Source organism: Rhinatrema bivittatum, chromosome 13 (assembly GCF_901001135.1).
Source record: "Rhinatrema bivittatum chromosome 13, aRhiBiv1.1, whole genome shotgun sequence".
Lineage (NCBI taxonomy): Eukaryota > Metazoa > Chordata > Amphibia > Gymnophiona > Rhinatrematidae > Rhinatrema > Rhinatrema bivittatum.
The window spans coordinates 3,335,624-3,350,002 of NC_042627.1; the positions used below are offsets into that span (position 1 = coordinate 3,335,624).

Genomic DNA, 14,379 nt, shown 5'->3' on the forward strand with positions numbered 1-14,379 from the left:
CATGCACCTGCATGTCCATGTTATAAAATCGGGTGTCCATGTTTGTGTGCCAGGTAGCATGTGCACATGGACACCCATGCGTACCTTTTAAAATCTACCCCCAAGGGAACAGATTTCATCTATACCATTCCACTGCTCTGAAGCTATTATTAATTATTTATTTTATTACTTAGCAAACTTCTATCCCATTCTGTCCCCTGGTCTGGGAAGGTAACAATGTGATGTTCATAAAATGTTATGTACACAGAAAAGTGTCCCACAAATGTGCCCAGGTTTGTCACAGCAACCCCCTTTGGGGGCTTACATTACTTGTGGTTTTAGTGCAACAATCCGCAAGTAGCCACGACAACCCTGGAAGACACCTTGCATGTTATAGACCACTGGAAATTTAGAAAACCTCACTCTGTATTCTACACTTAACAGAGGCATTGTTTCCTTTAAATTTCATGTTCTTAAAGTGGAAATCATAAACTCTTTAGTGATGGACAAATGTTGGTACCAAATTCTGTTTGATGTGATTTTGTATTTCAGATTCATCAGGACCCTTGAGAACTAATTCCAGTAGCATAATATTGAACATTACTAATTTGTCTTAGTACTGAGGACAAAGTCTTAGAAAGTAATGGAAGGTGGGAATCAGACTATTGTGAGTGAGTTCATTCTCCTGGGACTCACTGATGATCCAAAGCTGCAGATTATACTCTTTGTGTTGTTACTATTGGTCTATATTATTACCTTGATGGGCAATATTGGTATTATTGTACTAACAGCTACTAATTCTCACCTTCAGACTCCCATGTACTTCTTCCTGAGTAACTTATCTTTCTCTGATCTGTGTTATTCCTCAGCTATCACTCCTAACACGTTACATCATTTTTTAGCAGCGAGGAAATCTATCTCCTTTATTGGTTGTGCCACACAAATGTATTTCTTTGTAGCATTTGCCACAACTGAAAATTTCCTCCTTGGAGTAATGGCATATGATCGTTATGTAGCAATATGCAACCCCCTGCTTTATCCAGTGATTATGAACAAGAGGGTATGCAATCAGTTGGCAGCTGGGGCTTATGTAGGTGGCCTCCTTCAATCATGTATACAGACAGGTTGTACATTTCATTTGGTCTTCTGTAGATCCAATGTGATCAATCATTTCTTCTGTGACATCCCCCCACTTTTCCATCTCTCCTGCACTGATATCTCTATTAATATAATTGTAATCTTCATTTTCGGTGGGCTAGCCACATTGATCTGCTTTTTCACCATCATCATCTCTTATGTTTATATCCTCACTACCATCCTAAGGATCCATTCTGCCATGGGAAGACGCAAAGCTTTCAACACTTGTGTCTCACACTTCATCTGTGTCACCATATTCTATGGGACAGTCATCTTCATGTACTTCAGACCTAACTCTTCGAGTTATGCCCTAGATCAGGACCGAGTGGCTTCTGTATTTTATAGTGTTGTGATTCCTATGTTAAATCCATTGATTTACAGCCTTAGGAACAAGGAGGTGATCAACGCACTGAAAAAAGCAACAAGAAGAAACAAAGCTTTTCTTCAAAGATAATAATCAAAATTAAAACATTTCCAGTTTGTATCAGGTGTGGTGCATATGAAGACAATAATGGATCCACTGGAATACACTTCTTTCTCCAGCTTTTCCATATCCTATCGATCATCATAAATGTTTATAGACAATTATTGAGATGTTTTATCAATGCCATGTGATGGTATTTAGTTTTGATTCTGCAATGCTAAAGCCAGAGTGCTATACCTCAGCAGATTTCCAGAAAATTCAAAGTGCATGATCAAGCTGGGAAGTAGGAAACAGAGAAAAAAGCAAAAGGGAATTGTGTAAAAATGAAATATATAAATAAGGAAAAGAATGATTAGGTCTGAGAAAGGAGAAAGAAAGAGGATAGTGAAAGAAAAGGATGAAGAGAAGAAAAGAGTGCAAGAAAGAGAGAAATCAGGATAGGAAGAGAGAACGTAGGTAGGGAAACGTGAGAATAGTATGGGAAGAGAAAGGGTATGATGAAAGAGAAGAGGCTTTATATAAAGAAATTCACAAGTGAGCAAGAGAGGCAAGAGGAGAGAGGAAAGGCAATCCACATGATGAAACAAAGACAGAAGGGAAGGAAGAAAGTGACACAACGTTTTGAAAGTCTGACAAATAAATTGAGAAAGGAGAAGGTTGAAAGAGAATAGAGCCATCCACTTGCCAATTAGTCTTCTTGCTCTATGTTTTACCATAATTACTTGGAGGTCCATGATCAGAAAGCCACCAAATGAGTATATTATCCAGATAACTTTACCCAGATATCCGGGGAAACTTATCTGGATAAGTGTTCTGCAGAATATCCATGTAAAGTTATCCAAATAAAAATATCTGTATAACTTTAGACCTGCTATTTTTGCTGCTAGACTTGTTCACATAAATTTAGCTAGATAATATTAACCATGGCACTATCTATTTAAATGTGTTAGCTCACTTTTACTATGGCTCCAGCCCCACCCACTTTGTGTTTGAATAACTTTGTTCTCACTAAAACTTTGTGCAATTGCCCAAAGGAGGAATCATTTTAAAGGGACAGATTTACCCACATGACTCATTTGAATATCAACATCTTAGTTCCTAGCAAGTTTGCAATTTTGTCTTTTGTCTTATATTTTTTGTTGCTTTTGTGACATGTTTAATTTCTGTTTAGAAAGCTGACTGTTATTCTTTTTAAACTAAATGATATTGTTATATGACTGTTTCCTCTATGATCCATTGTGTAAGTACCGGTAATTCTCTTATTACTATTGTTCCTTTCACGTTGCTTATAATTGTATAGAGTTTAACATATGGAATAGAGTCTCAACCCTTGGAATTTGGTATATTAGCTGAAGAAAACAAATGATTGCTTGATTGTTACATTTATTTCTTTATTTTGTTAAATACTTTCATATTGCAAAATAAAACTTTCTAAGTGAAACATATATAACATACTGACATAGTAATGATGGCAGAAAAGAATAGAATGGTCCATCCAGTCTGCCCAGAAAGCTTCTTATGGTAGTATCTGCCATGCTGTGCAGGTTACCCCATGTTTCTCTTAAGGGTAGCAACTACTACTCTGTACAGTTATCTCCAGGTCTTAGGATAACCCATAAAAAATGTACTGCTAGCAACATGTTTACTGGGTGATAAGCCTTCTTTAATATTCAAACAGTGCTGCTTGACATGCTTTGCTTATGGACTTGGCCATAGAAGCAGTCCTGTACTTTTTCTCTTATGTCTCCATATCAGTACCCCAGACTGTAAAAGTCAGGGTCCATGATGGTTGTCATCTGAATGCAATTCCTCTACCTCATATGTTTTATTATTTAAAATAAAACTCAAAAAATTAAGATCATAATTGATGAGATACTAATAACATAAAACAGTCAAGCTAGACATCAAGACATTAAAATAAATAAATGAAAACATAAATCACAGCAATAAAAAATTTAAAAACTAAAACACAAAACTAAAAAGTAAAATTAAGACTAAAACTAAGTATTGTGTGGGATGCATGCTAAATATCCTGATGTAAGAATCAAAAAAATCTCTCAAAATATTCTGAGGGTGTGATAGCCGTATCGATAATAATCATACCATTGGAGGCTAAAGGACCAAGATTTTGTAACCCAAATAAACATACTGTGAGCGAAAAAATTTTTTCTCATTTGATGGACCTCATACACTGGAGCGTGCGCCATCTCCCTTGACCTTTGATACCACCTTGAGCCTCGAGGAGAGGCTGGGACAAGCCTTAGAGGAGCCACAGGTGAATTAGATCAAGGCTCCCTGACTGAGGAGCATCGTGCAGTGGCATTGATTTCTTCAAAAGGTACTGGACTGAGCATTAGCACTAAGGTGGAAACGGGAGCAGCACAATCTGATATTATGATACCTTGTCTTAGGGCCTCATTTTCCAAGCCGCTTGCATGCAATAAGGGACCTTTCGCACGCGATACCAGGATGGGGGTGCAGTCGGGGCGGAGTCGGCCCCAGAAGAGGAGGAGTCGGGGCGTCACCGGGGCCAACTCTGCGCCGACGCCGCAGACAGCAAAAAAGGTAGGTGCCTTTTCGCTGCCTATATCGCTCCCAATAGCTACACCTCCTATGGTGGCGCTATTGGGTGCGAAACCGGCAGCGATCGCACCGCGACTGTGCGATCTCTGCCGGATAGCGCAGGCCCGCCCCCCGTTTCGGCCCCCCTGCCCCTCATCTTCTAAAGTATCGCAGGCCTAGCGATATTAACTTGGAGGAGCCAAAAAATATAAATAAATGAATGAATGAATGAATGAATAAAAAATCTGCCCACCAGTAGGCGGGTTTGAAAACGGATGCTCAGTTTTGCCGGTGTCCATTTTCCGAACCCATGGCTGTCAGTGCTTTCAAAAAAAGACGCTAGTAAAATTGAGCGTCGGTTGTCACACCCGCTGACAGCCGCCTCTTCCGCTAACAAGGAGGCACTGGGGACACGCTATTGTCCCTAGCGCCTCCTTATTAGCGCCTGGCCACATTTAAATACAAAATTGCGCGCCCGGGAGAGGTGTCTGGGCGCGCATTGGGAGAGCGGGTGCTCGACTTGGAGCACTGCTTTCCCGCACCTCTTATTGAATCAGCCTGTTGGCGATCCTACATGCCTATCATATGCTTTCTTGTCCTTTGAAATATGTTTCCTCTGCATGTTAATAATTAAATGGATCTAGAGTGGAAGGACTTAATTCACAATTGCTGTTTTTTGGCTCCAGTGAGCAAGTATCCAGTACTTGAATTTTGCCTGACACTTTTAGCTGAGAGGAGCTCTAGAGACAGTGCCCCCAGGGTCTTACAGACTCATTATAAATCCTTGCTACGATCCAGGTAAACACATCAGAGGCAACATGAGGGATGAGCACTCCGTCCACAAGTTCAATGCTATAGATTTTCTTTTTATTAAGAATATAATACAAGAAAATAAGAATTGTCCATCTGGGTCTATTGTTAGACATTGAATAAATAAATTTACCAATGTGACAACGCATTGTCAAGACTTGTGCTTCTCATTTTGGTAAGTAATCCTGTATACTGTCAACAATGCTAGTAAAGAGCACAGCTTACACATTATTCACTCACCACTTATCCTTCCACTGATTGAGACCAAATTCAGAACAATGTGCAAAGTAATACAATTCCAAACGTTTTTGCAAAATTTGCTTAGGCCTTCTTGTCTGAGTAATAATTCTTTCACTTCAGATTCCTGTAATGCCTATTTGGCAAGAATTGTGACTTTTCTCCTTTGATAACAAGAATCATAAATAGATAGAGTTCTGGTAGTATCTGCTGTATAATTCTCTTCTCTGTATTTTATCCAATATCCCTTGAAGTGTGATGCTCTTAAATGGACCTAGGTGGCCATCAGTGGTCTTACCAATGTTCAACAGAGTGGGAGAATTACTTCACATATTTTACATATGATATTCCTGTTTTTATGTCCTAATATGATACTAGTTGTTTGGGGTTTTTTTTAATCACTTTCCAACTGGCTCTGAAAGTGCCGTAGGAGTGATTTAATCCAAAATGAAAACCTTACCCAAAAATGAGATAATCGGATATATTCTTCTGTATATAATCATGACCTCATTGTATTCTTTTCTTTTTTCTTTAAAGAACATGAATCTTCCGTGATTAATTCCTGCTTGTCACTTGCACTCAAATTATTGCAGCAGGATGCACACTCATAAATTCCGCTATTATATTGATGAAACCCCAAGACATACAATACAAAGCTTTCGTTTACATGTATATTCTCCTAATTGGAAAATACTTACCTTGGGAAAGCTCCAAAATACTGGTTATTGTAAATGAAGCATTTGGAATATAAATGTAGGGTATAAATATTAGTTTTTATAAGGCATTTTGTGCAGACTCATACCATTTTTGAAGCTCTTATCTGGACAGCTTCCATTCTGTCAATATCTTTATGGCTTTCAGAAATGGAATCCAGGTAAGATCTCACATTATGCACCTTGGCATCCTGGCTACTGCCTTGTTGCACTATATTGCTGCTTTGAAATCATTGAGTATAATGATTTCAGACTTCCTGCTTGGTGGACATCAGCATTTTACCTGCCATAGTGTACCACTTGTCTGAATCTCAAGTGCATAGCTGGGTTTTTAAATATTGAAACTTAGCTGCCAGTCAATCTTTTCTCAAGCTTTTTTTAGATCACTTAATATTCTGTCTACTCCCTCTTGCCTGTCCATTCTACTGCAAACCTTGATCTCATCTGCAAAGAAACTTTTTCCTCCTAACCCCTTTGCAAAGATATTGAACTGAACTGGCTATTGGATCAATTTCTATGTCACTCCACTCATCACTCTTTCCCTTTCATAGTGAACTTCATTGAGGACACCTCACCCTCTGACCCTTCACCAGTTTTAATCCTGTCCATGACCTTAGATTCCACCCCAAAATTGTTCAGCTTATTTATGATCCTCCTACGCAGGACAGTATCAAAAGCTTTGCTGAAATACAAGTACATCAGGACCAATTTTTAAAGAGTTTAGACGCCTAACATTTGGAGTTAGGCTCATAAATCAGCCCTTTTGAAATTCTACTAGGACTGAGTGTCTAAATTTAGGCTCCAAATTTCATTAAGATCCTAAATTTAGGACCGATCTTAAATTTAGGGCGATAATGTTTTGAACATTATCGCCGGCAGTACCGTGGGGAATAGCACCACCTTTTACAGTGGCGCTATGCCCGTGATAGGCTGCAGCCAGCTGCACCGCATTAGGCAAAATCACACTGTCGTGGTGCGATCAGCTGCAGGCTATTGCCTGACCGCCCCATCCTTCACCCCCCTACCCCCTTTAGTGCAGGTTTCATCATTCCGCATGGAATGATGAATCATGGCCTCAGTTAGATAACCACTATTGAAACCTCCAATTGTTACTTCCTTGATTTCCAATTGACGCCAGTGAGTTGGATCAATACAAAATAGCTTATAATTACTCAAGTCCCCTAGTTATCTAGTAACCTCAAATACAGAGCCTTGCTAATTTTGTGACTCAACTTCTTCACCTTGGTAGGCACTTTTGATGACATTTGAATGATCTTCTGAAAGACACTTCAACAAAACATGTTTTTCCTTAGAGAAATTAATTTTGAACTTATTCTGTTGTTTCTCTTGTTGTTTTATGTCTTTCAAAACAAACTCATTAAATGTATGTAGCACAGGATGCAAAGGTCCCAGTGGAGACCATGCTGACTGATTTTGAACTACCAATGTGGTTGAGACAGTTGTAGGGCCAATAACAAAACTCTTATGAAGTGTGGAAAATGAATGTGAAATTGAAAAGCATTGTTTGCTGCAATAGGCAGAAATGAATGTCATTTCTGGTTTCTGCTGCTGCATTCTCTAGAATGAGGTTGCTAGTGAAACTTAATTTGGAATATTGTTTGCAGTTCTGGAGACCTCACTTTCCAAAAGTATAAATCGGTTGGAGTCATCCAGAGAATTGCTACTAAAATGGTCACTGATCTTCATTCTAAAGCATATGGGGTAAAACTTTAAAGATCTAAAGCCTTTTCAGTTGAAAGCCTTTCCAGACTACAACTGAACCATAATTCACCTTAAACGACTCTTATTTTATTAACATGATAATCAATAACTTTACCAATTTCATAACCCTGCAATTACCACTTATTGGCAAGTTTGTTCTCTTTGTTAAATTACTATCGCCTTTCCACTACTCCAAGTTGTGTTATTTCCCTGTTTTATTGTAACTACTATTTTTTTGTTCAGCACCTGTTTATGTTCTTATTATATTTCCCTTTGTCACACCTTGTTACATTGTAAACCGGCATGATGCGATTCCCATCGCGAATGCCGGTGTAGAAAAACTCAAAATAAATAAAATAAAATAAACATGTATTCCCTAGAGGAAAAATGGGATAGTAGAGATAAGAGATATTTAAATGCCTCCAAGGATTACATGGCCTCCTTAAAATCATAAGATATAAAGAATCCAGATCCTGCTCTTCTTTCACACTGGGAAACCCCTATTCTATACTCTCTCTTGAGTTTTTGCAGCTTAAATACATACCTCTGTATTTTTTAACATTAAATCATAGCTACCAAAGCTAGGCTATTCCTTAAGATTTGCTTGATCCCTCCTCATATTTTCTCCACTTTTTCTGCTGGCTGTTAACCCTGTTACAGGTTTTGGTATCATCGACAAAAAGACAAACCTTTCCCAACAATCCTTTGGCAATGTTGTTCATAAAAATGTTGACAAAACAACAATCCCAGAAGCACCAGATAATAATGCTTCCCTTCTCATACTGAACTCCATTTACTGCATTTACTCCTATCATTGTCTCCTACTCGGACATTTTCAAACCCAGCCAGTCATTGTAGGGCCCATACAATGGGATCTCAATTTCTTTATAAGAGACCTGTGCAGAACCATTCCAAAGGCCTTACTGAAATCCAAGAACACTACATCTAGCTTTCTCCTCTGATCCAACTCTTTGGTCACCCAATCACAGAAATTAATCTAATTCATCTGACAAGATGTAAGTCTGGTAAAACTATGCTACCTTGGATTTTGCAATCCATTGGATTCATGAAACTGCACTATATTCTATTTTAGTAGCAATTCCATTAATTTGCTCACCACAGAGGTCTGTAGAACATAAGATCATAAGAACATGACATACTGGGATGCTGGGATGCTGGGCTTGATGGACCAAGGGTCCATCAAGCCCAGCATCCTGTTTCCAACAGTGGCCTATCCAGGCCATTAGATCCTGGCAAGTACCCAAAAACTAAGTCTATTCCATGCTACTGTTGCTAGTAAAAGCAGTGGCTATTTTGTAAGTCAACCTAATTAATAGCAGGTAATGGACTTCTCCTCCAAGAACTTATCCAGTCCTTTTTTAAACACAGCTATACTAACTGCACTAAACACATCCTCTGGCAACAAATTCCAGAGTTTAATTGTGCGTTGAGTGAAAAAGAACTTTCTCCGAATAGTTTTAAATGTGCCACATGCTAACTTCATGGAGTGCCCCCTAGTCTTTCTATTATCCTAAAGAGTAAATAACTGATTTACATTAACCCGTTCTAGACTTCTCATGATTTTAAACACCTCTATCATATACCCCCTCAGCCGTCTCTTCTCCAAGCTGAAAAGTCCTAACCTCTTTAGTCTTTCCTCATAGGGGAGCTGTTCCACTCCCTTTATCATTTTGGTTGTCCTTCTCTGTACCTTCTCCATCGCAACTATATCTTTTTTGAGATGCGGCGACCAGAATTGTACACAGTATTCAAGGTGCGGTCTCACCATGGAGCGATATAGAGGCACTATGACATTTTCCATTTTATTCACCATTCCCTTTCTAATAATTCCCAACAATGTTTGCTTTTTTGACTGCCGCAGCACACTGAACTGATGATTTCAATGTGTTATCCACTATGAAGCCTAGATCTCTTTCTTGGGTGGTAGCTCCCAATATGGAACCTAACATTGTGTAACTATAGCATGGGTTATTTTTCCCCATATGTATCACCTTGCACTTATCCACATTAAATTTCATCTGCTATTTGGATGCCCAATTTTCAAGTCTCAGAAGGTCTTGCCTTGGGTAAAGCCATGCTGACTTTGTTCCATTAAACCATGTCTTTCTATATGTTCTGTGAGTTTGATATTTAGAACACTTTCCTCTATTTTTCCTGGCACTGAAGTCAGGCTAACTGGTCTGTAGTTTCCTGGATCACCCCTGGAGACCTTTTTATATATTGGGGTTACATTAGCCACCCTCCAGTCTTCAGGTACAATGGATGATTTTAATGATAGGTTAAATATTTTTACTAATAGGTCTGAAATTTCATTTTTTAGTTCCTTCAGAACCCTGAGATGTATACCATCTGGTCCAGGTGATTTACTACTCTTCAGTTTGTCAATCAGGTCTACCACATCTTCTAGGTTCACCTTGATTTGGTTCAGTCCATCTGAATCATTACACATGAAAACCTGGACTGGAAGGCTCATCTGTAAACTGTTCCAGGCATTCCCCGGAAGTGGACTCCAGAGGTCACAGCAAGGGATCCAGGCTTCAAACTTCACAGCCCTAAATTGCAGGGGCCCTGCAGCCTTTGCAGTAAAGAGGACCAGAAAGTTCCTCTGCATACTGTTCCCAGCATCCCCTGAGAAAGGACTTCTCATTGGTATCAAATGTACCAAGACATTCAGCTCCTCCCCAGCACCATCTAAAATCCTATCTATGTGACACGTGAAATTTGCCACTTTTCCTCTAAGCAGACAGATTATTAAGCAATCCTCATGTCAGTACTGAGCACAAAATTCCAAATTCTTCCACCAGAATGGATAATATTCTTTGCTTCTCTGCCCACCAGTGTCAGGTCATTCTGTGTAGTCCCTCCATTCATAGATTATAAAGTTAGAATGGAAGGTAAGGGTGGGTGGAGTTGAGGTGAGATAGAGAAGGGAACCGTTTCTCTTCTACACTTCTTTTCTAAACCCAGCAAACAAAAAATAAAGCAATTCAAATATCCATCTTTCAAAAATAAAAGAACAAAAGCATTTAAGAAAACAGTTATCCCCTTTCAAAATAAGGTATCTGCATTTGAAATCAATCCACATTTGTTTAAATATTGTTCTCCTTGTGTAATTTAGTATATTAAATATAGATGGTTAGCTTAGTCATTTTTTTAAAGTTTTGATCTAACAGGCTTTTACTTAGCCAGCCAGACACCCTTGAAAATTGAACTCATACCGGATTTAGCTAATCGACATCAGAAGTTACCTATTAGAATGTAAGATTAACTTGTTCAGTGCATGGATGTATTTGCTTATTTATTTTTGTATGGTTTTCTACTTTAGAGATCTTACAAAAGAACAATGAATACTGAATGTTTCTTTTCCTTCTTATCTTAGGAAATAATGTTCAATCACCCTATGAACATCATGAATCAGTCCTCAATGACCGAGTTCATTCTGTTAGGACTCACCAATGATCCAGAACTTCAGATTCTGCTCTTCATTCTATTTTCATTGGTTTATATAATAACAATATTAGGTAATATTGGCATGCTTGTAGTCATTACGAGAGACCCTCATCTTCAGACTGCCATGTACTTCTTTCTCAGGCATCTGTCCTTTGTAGATCTCTGTTATTCGACAGTTATTGTGCCTAAAACGCTAATTGATTTCTTGTCAGAGAGGAAAGTCATTTCATTCCTTGGCTGTGCAGTTCAAATGTTTTTCTTTGTGGGAATGGGTGCCTCAGAAGGATTGATTCTTGCCCTTATGTCTTATGATCGCTATGTCGCCATATGCAACCCGCTGCTTTATACAAATGTAATGACAAACAAGATTTGCATTCATTTGGTAACCAGTGCCTACATTGGTGGTTTCCTCAATTCTCTGATACAAACAGCCAGTACCTTCAGTCTGTCCTTCTGCAGATCCAATCAGATCACTCATTTCTTCTGTGACATCCCTCCCCTGTTAAAGCTTTCCTGCTCTGATATTTCGCTGAATGAAATCTTACTGTTTGTCTTTTGTGGCAGTATTCAGGTGGGCACACTCCTGATCATCCTGATCTCTTATGCTTATATTCTCTGCTCCATCCTGAGGATGCGCTCTGCAGAGGGGAGGCATAAGGCCTTCAACACCTGTGCCTCCCACTTTCTCTGTGTGACCTTGTTCTATGGCACTGTGATCTTCATGTATATGAGGCCGAGTTCACGGTACACCCTAAACCAGGACAGGGTGGCATCTGTGTTTTACACGGTCATAATCCCCATGCTAAACCCCATGATCTACAGTCTGAGGAACAAGGATGTAAAAGAAGCCCTGAGGAAAGTCATAAGTAGGAAAGTCAATATTTTTACATGAATTTTGCCTCTATTATTTCACAAAAAGTTTGAAAATTATTAATTTAAAATTGCACAGCACAATTTGTGTATCCCCTAACCATGAAACAAGCAGGTGTTTTTCCTTAATTGAAAGTTATACAGTGATTTCATGTATCTTTGTCAGTGAAGGGAATAGGAGTCTTATCCTGAATATAAATATTTACAATGTGATTAGATATCACAGAGAGCAAGTGAGACATTTTATCTAACTTGTCTATTGTAGATTGTAAAGAGACAGTACATGATATAATAAAATAAAATTGAGAGAAAAACATAGAAGGAGATTTACTAAGCCATAATAGTTTATTGTAGGAGGGACTAAATATTGTAGGGGAGGGGCATTCTCATGATATTGTTCCCCTCCTTGACAACCTATCACGGCATTAATGCAGTGCAATTTTATATCACTGTGGAAGCTAACTTTGCTCTATATGAGCCATTTTTCTGTAAACCCTAGGGGCCCTGCTTGCCCTTTCTGAAGATGTTCTTCCTACCTTACATCTCAGGGTAAACTAAGGTCTCCCTCAGTAATAAAAGAAATAAGAATGGTGGCATGATCAATAAGCTCATATCCAGACATTTCTATAAGTTGAGTAACATTTAAAGGAGAAGAAGTGGAGCTAGAAGGGGAAGGTAAGAAAAAAATCGTATTAATAGATGGTAAAGATTCAGAAGAAATTTTCAAGATGTCCATGAAATATCTCCTTAACGTCATATTTATTTATTTATTTATTTATAATTTTTATATACCGAAGTTCTTGTAGGGACTACAAATCACTCCGGTTTACATACAACGAAGAACTGCTCAACAAAGAGCGGAGCTTTACATGGAACCGTATAACATATGGAACAGTATAACTGGTTGACAATTTAACATAGTGCTAAATAAAGTAATAATATTTTAACTGGTAATAAATAAAGAAATATAATATTTTATATAAGAAGTATAACTATTTAACGTAGCAATAAATATAAATATAAGCAGTGCCTAATATATATATGAAATAAAGTGAATTTTTGAGCTCAAAGATAATTGTCCAGTTGCAGATTCTTAAAAATAGTACTTGATACAGCGTCCATAGTTAAGGGATACCTGGTAATTAGGAGGTCTGTCAGTCACAGTAAGTTTGTCAGTAATTAGGAAGTCTGTCAGTCACAGTAAGATTAAGCGTCTGGGAAAGCTTGTTGGAAGAGAAAAGTCTTCAGTCTTTTTTTGAATTCTTGATGACTGGGTTCTAGTCTAAGATCTGGGGGAAGCGTGTTCCACTGGTGTGGGCCTGCTGAAGATAGCGCTTGTTTGCTCAATGATGATTTTATTTGCGGAGCATGCAGTGTTCCTCTGTATGCGCTTCTGATTGGTCTGGAGGAAGTGTGCGGTTGGAGTTGAGAGCTTAATGTGATGGGGGCTAATTTGTTTGTCGCTTTGTGGATGATAGTGAGTACCTTATAGAGTATCCTTTGTTTAATGGGGAGCCAATGTAAGTTCCGAAGGATTGGGGTGATATGATCTTTTTTGTTAGTGCTAGTTAGAATTCTAGCCGCTGAATTCTGAACCATCTGTAATGGTTTGATAGTGTTGGCGGGAATACCTAGTAGCAGGGAGTTGCAGTAGTCGAGCTTGGAAAGAATGATGGATTGTAGTACTAGCCTGAAGTCGGAGAAGTGAAGGAGGGGTTTAAGTTTTTTGAGGACTTGCAGTTTGTAAAAGCAGTCCTTTGTGGTATTGTTTACGAACTTTTTTAGGTTTAGATGATTATCTAGCCATGCTCCAAGGTCTCTGACTTCAGATGAGAACGAGTTGTTTGTGTTTGGTAGAGAAAGGCTGGAAGAGATTGTGCGTGGATCTTGGGAGACAATGAGCATTTCGGTTTTATTAGCATTCAATACTAAGTTGAGGCTTGAGAGTAGGTTTTTGATGGGCTGTAGGCATTCGTTCCAGTACGTGATGGTTTTTTGAAGGGATTCTGTGATCGGAAGGAGGATTTGTATGTCGTCTGCATAGAGGTAATGGGTAAGCTTAAGGTTTGAGAGTAGATGGCAGAGAGGGAGGAGGTAGATATTGAAGAGGGTGGGTGAAAGTGATGATCCTTGTGGGACTCCTTGCTCTGTCAGGATTGGATGCGATTCTTTGTTGTTTATCCTTACTTTGTAGAATCTGTTGCTTAAGAAGGAATGGAACCATGTAAGGGCTGTGCCTTTGATCCCTATGTTGGCTAGTTGGTCTATTAGAGTAGAGTGTTTTACCGTATTAAATGCAGCGGAAAGATCCAGAAGAATGAGCAGGTAAGATTGTTTATTCTCCAGATTAACGAGGATTGTGTCAGTGAGAGATAGTAAGAGCGATTCGGTGTTTAGGCGTTTTCGGAATCCATATTGAGCTGGGGATAGAATGTTATGATCTTCCAAATAATC

The 14,379-nt window shown here is 38.8% G+C and overlaps 2 protein-coding genes across 3 annotated transcripts; both read left to right on the forward strand.

Moving 5' to 3' along the window:
- Positions 1-622: 622 nt before the first annotated feature.
- Positions 623-4,322, forward strand: LOC115075298 (olfactory receptor-like protein OLF1). Its single transcript, XM_029575591.1, has 2 exons — positions 623-1,536; positions 4,259-4,322. The coding sequence occupies exons 1-2, from the start codon at positions 623-625 to the stop codon at positions 4,320-4,322; spliced, it is 978 nt and encodes a 325-aa protein (XP_029431451.1).
- Positions 4,323-6,508: 2,186 nt separating this feature from the next.
- LOC115075254 (olfactory receptor 1019-like) lies at positions 6,509-11,947 on the forward strand. Of its 2 annotated transcripts, XM_029575547.1 has the most exons (2): positions 6,509-6,529; positions 11,024-11,947. In XM_029575547.1, exons 1-2 carry the CDS (start codon positions 6,509-6,511, stop codon positions 11,945-11,947), a joined length of 945 nt encoding a protein of 314 aa, XP_029431407.1. The 2 variants fall into 2 exon arrangements, with proteins under 2 accessions (XP_029431407.1, XP_029431408.1); XM_029575548.1 differs by lacking the exon at positions 6,509-6,529 and having other exon boundaries at positions 11,006-11,947.
- The last annotated feature ends 2,432 nt before the right edge of the window (positions 11,948-14,379 follow it).

Bases quoted from the DNA above. Each gene is read 5' to 3' on its own strand.
- LOC115075298 (XM_029575591.1), top strand. From the start codon at position 623: ATGGAAGGTGGGAATCAGACTATTGTGAGTGAGTTCATTCTCCTGGGA. The intron at 1,537-4,258 runs AACAAGAAGAAA...CCCTGCCCCTCA, and splicing joins ATCAACGCACTGAAAAAAGC to TCTTCTAAAGTATCGCAGGC.
- LOC115075254 (XM_029575547.1), top strand. From the start codon at position 6,509: ATGATCCTCCTACGCAGGACA. The intron at 6,530-11,023 runs GTATCAAAAGCT...ATCATGAATCAG, and splicing joins TGATCCTCCTACGCAGGACA to TCCTCAATGACCGAGTTCAT.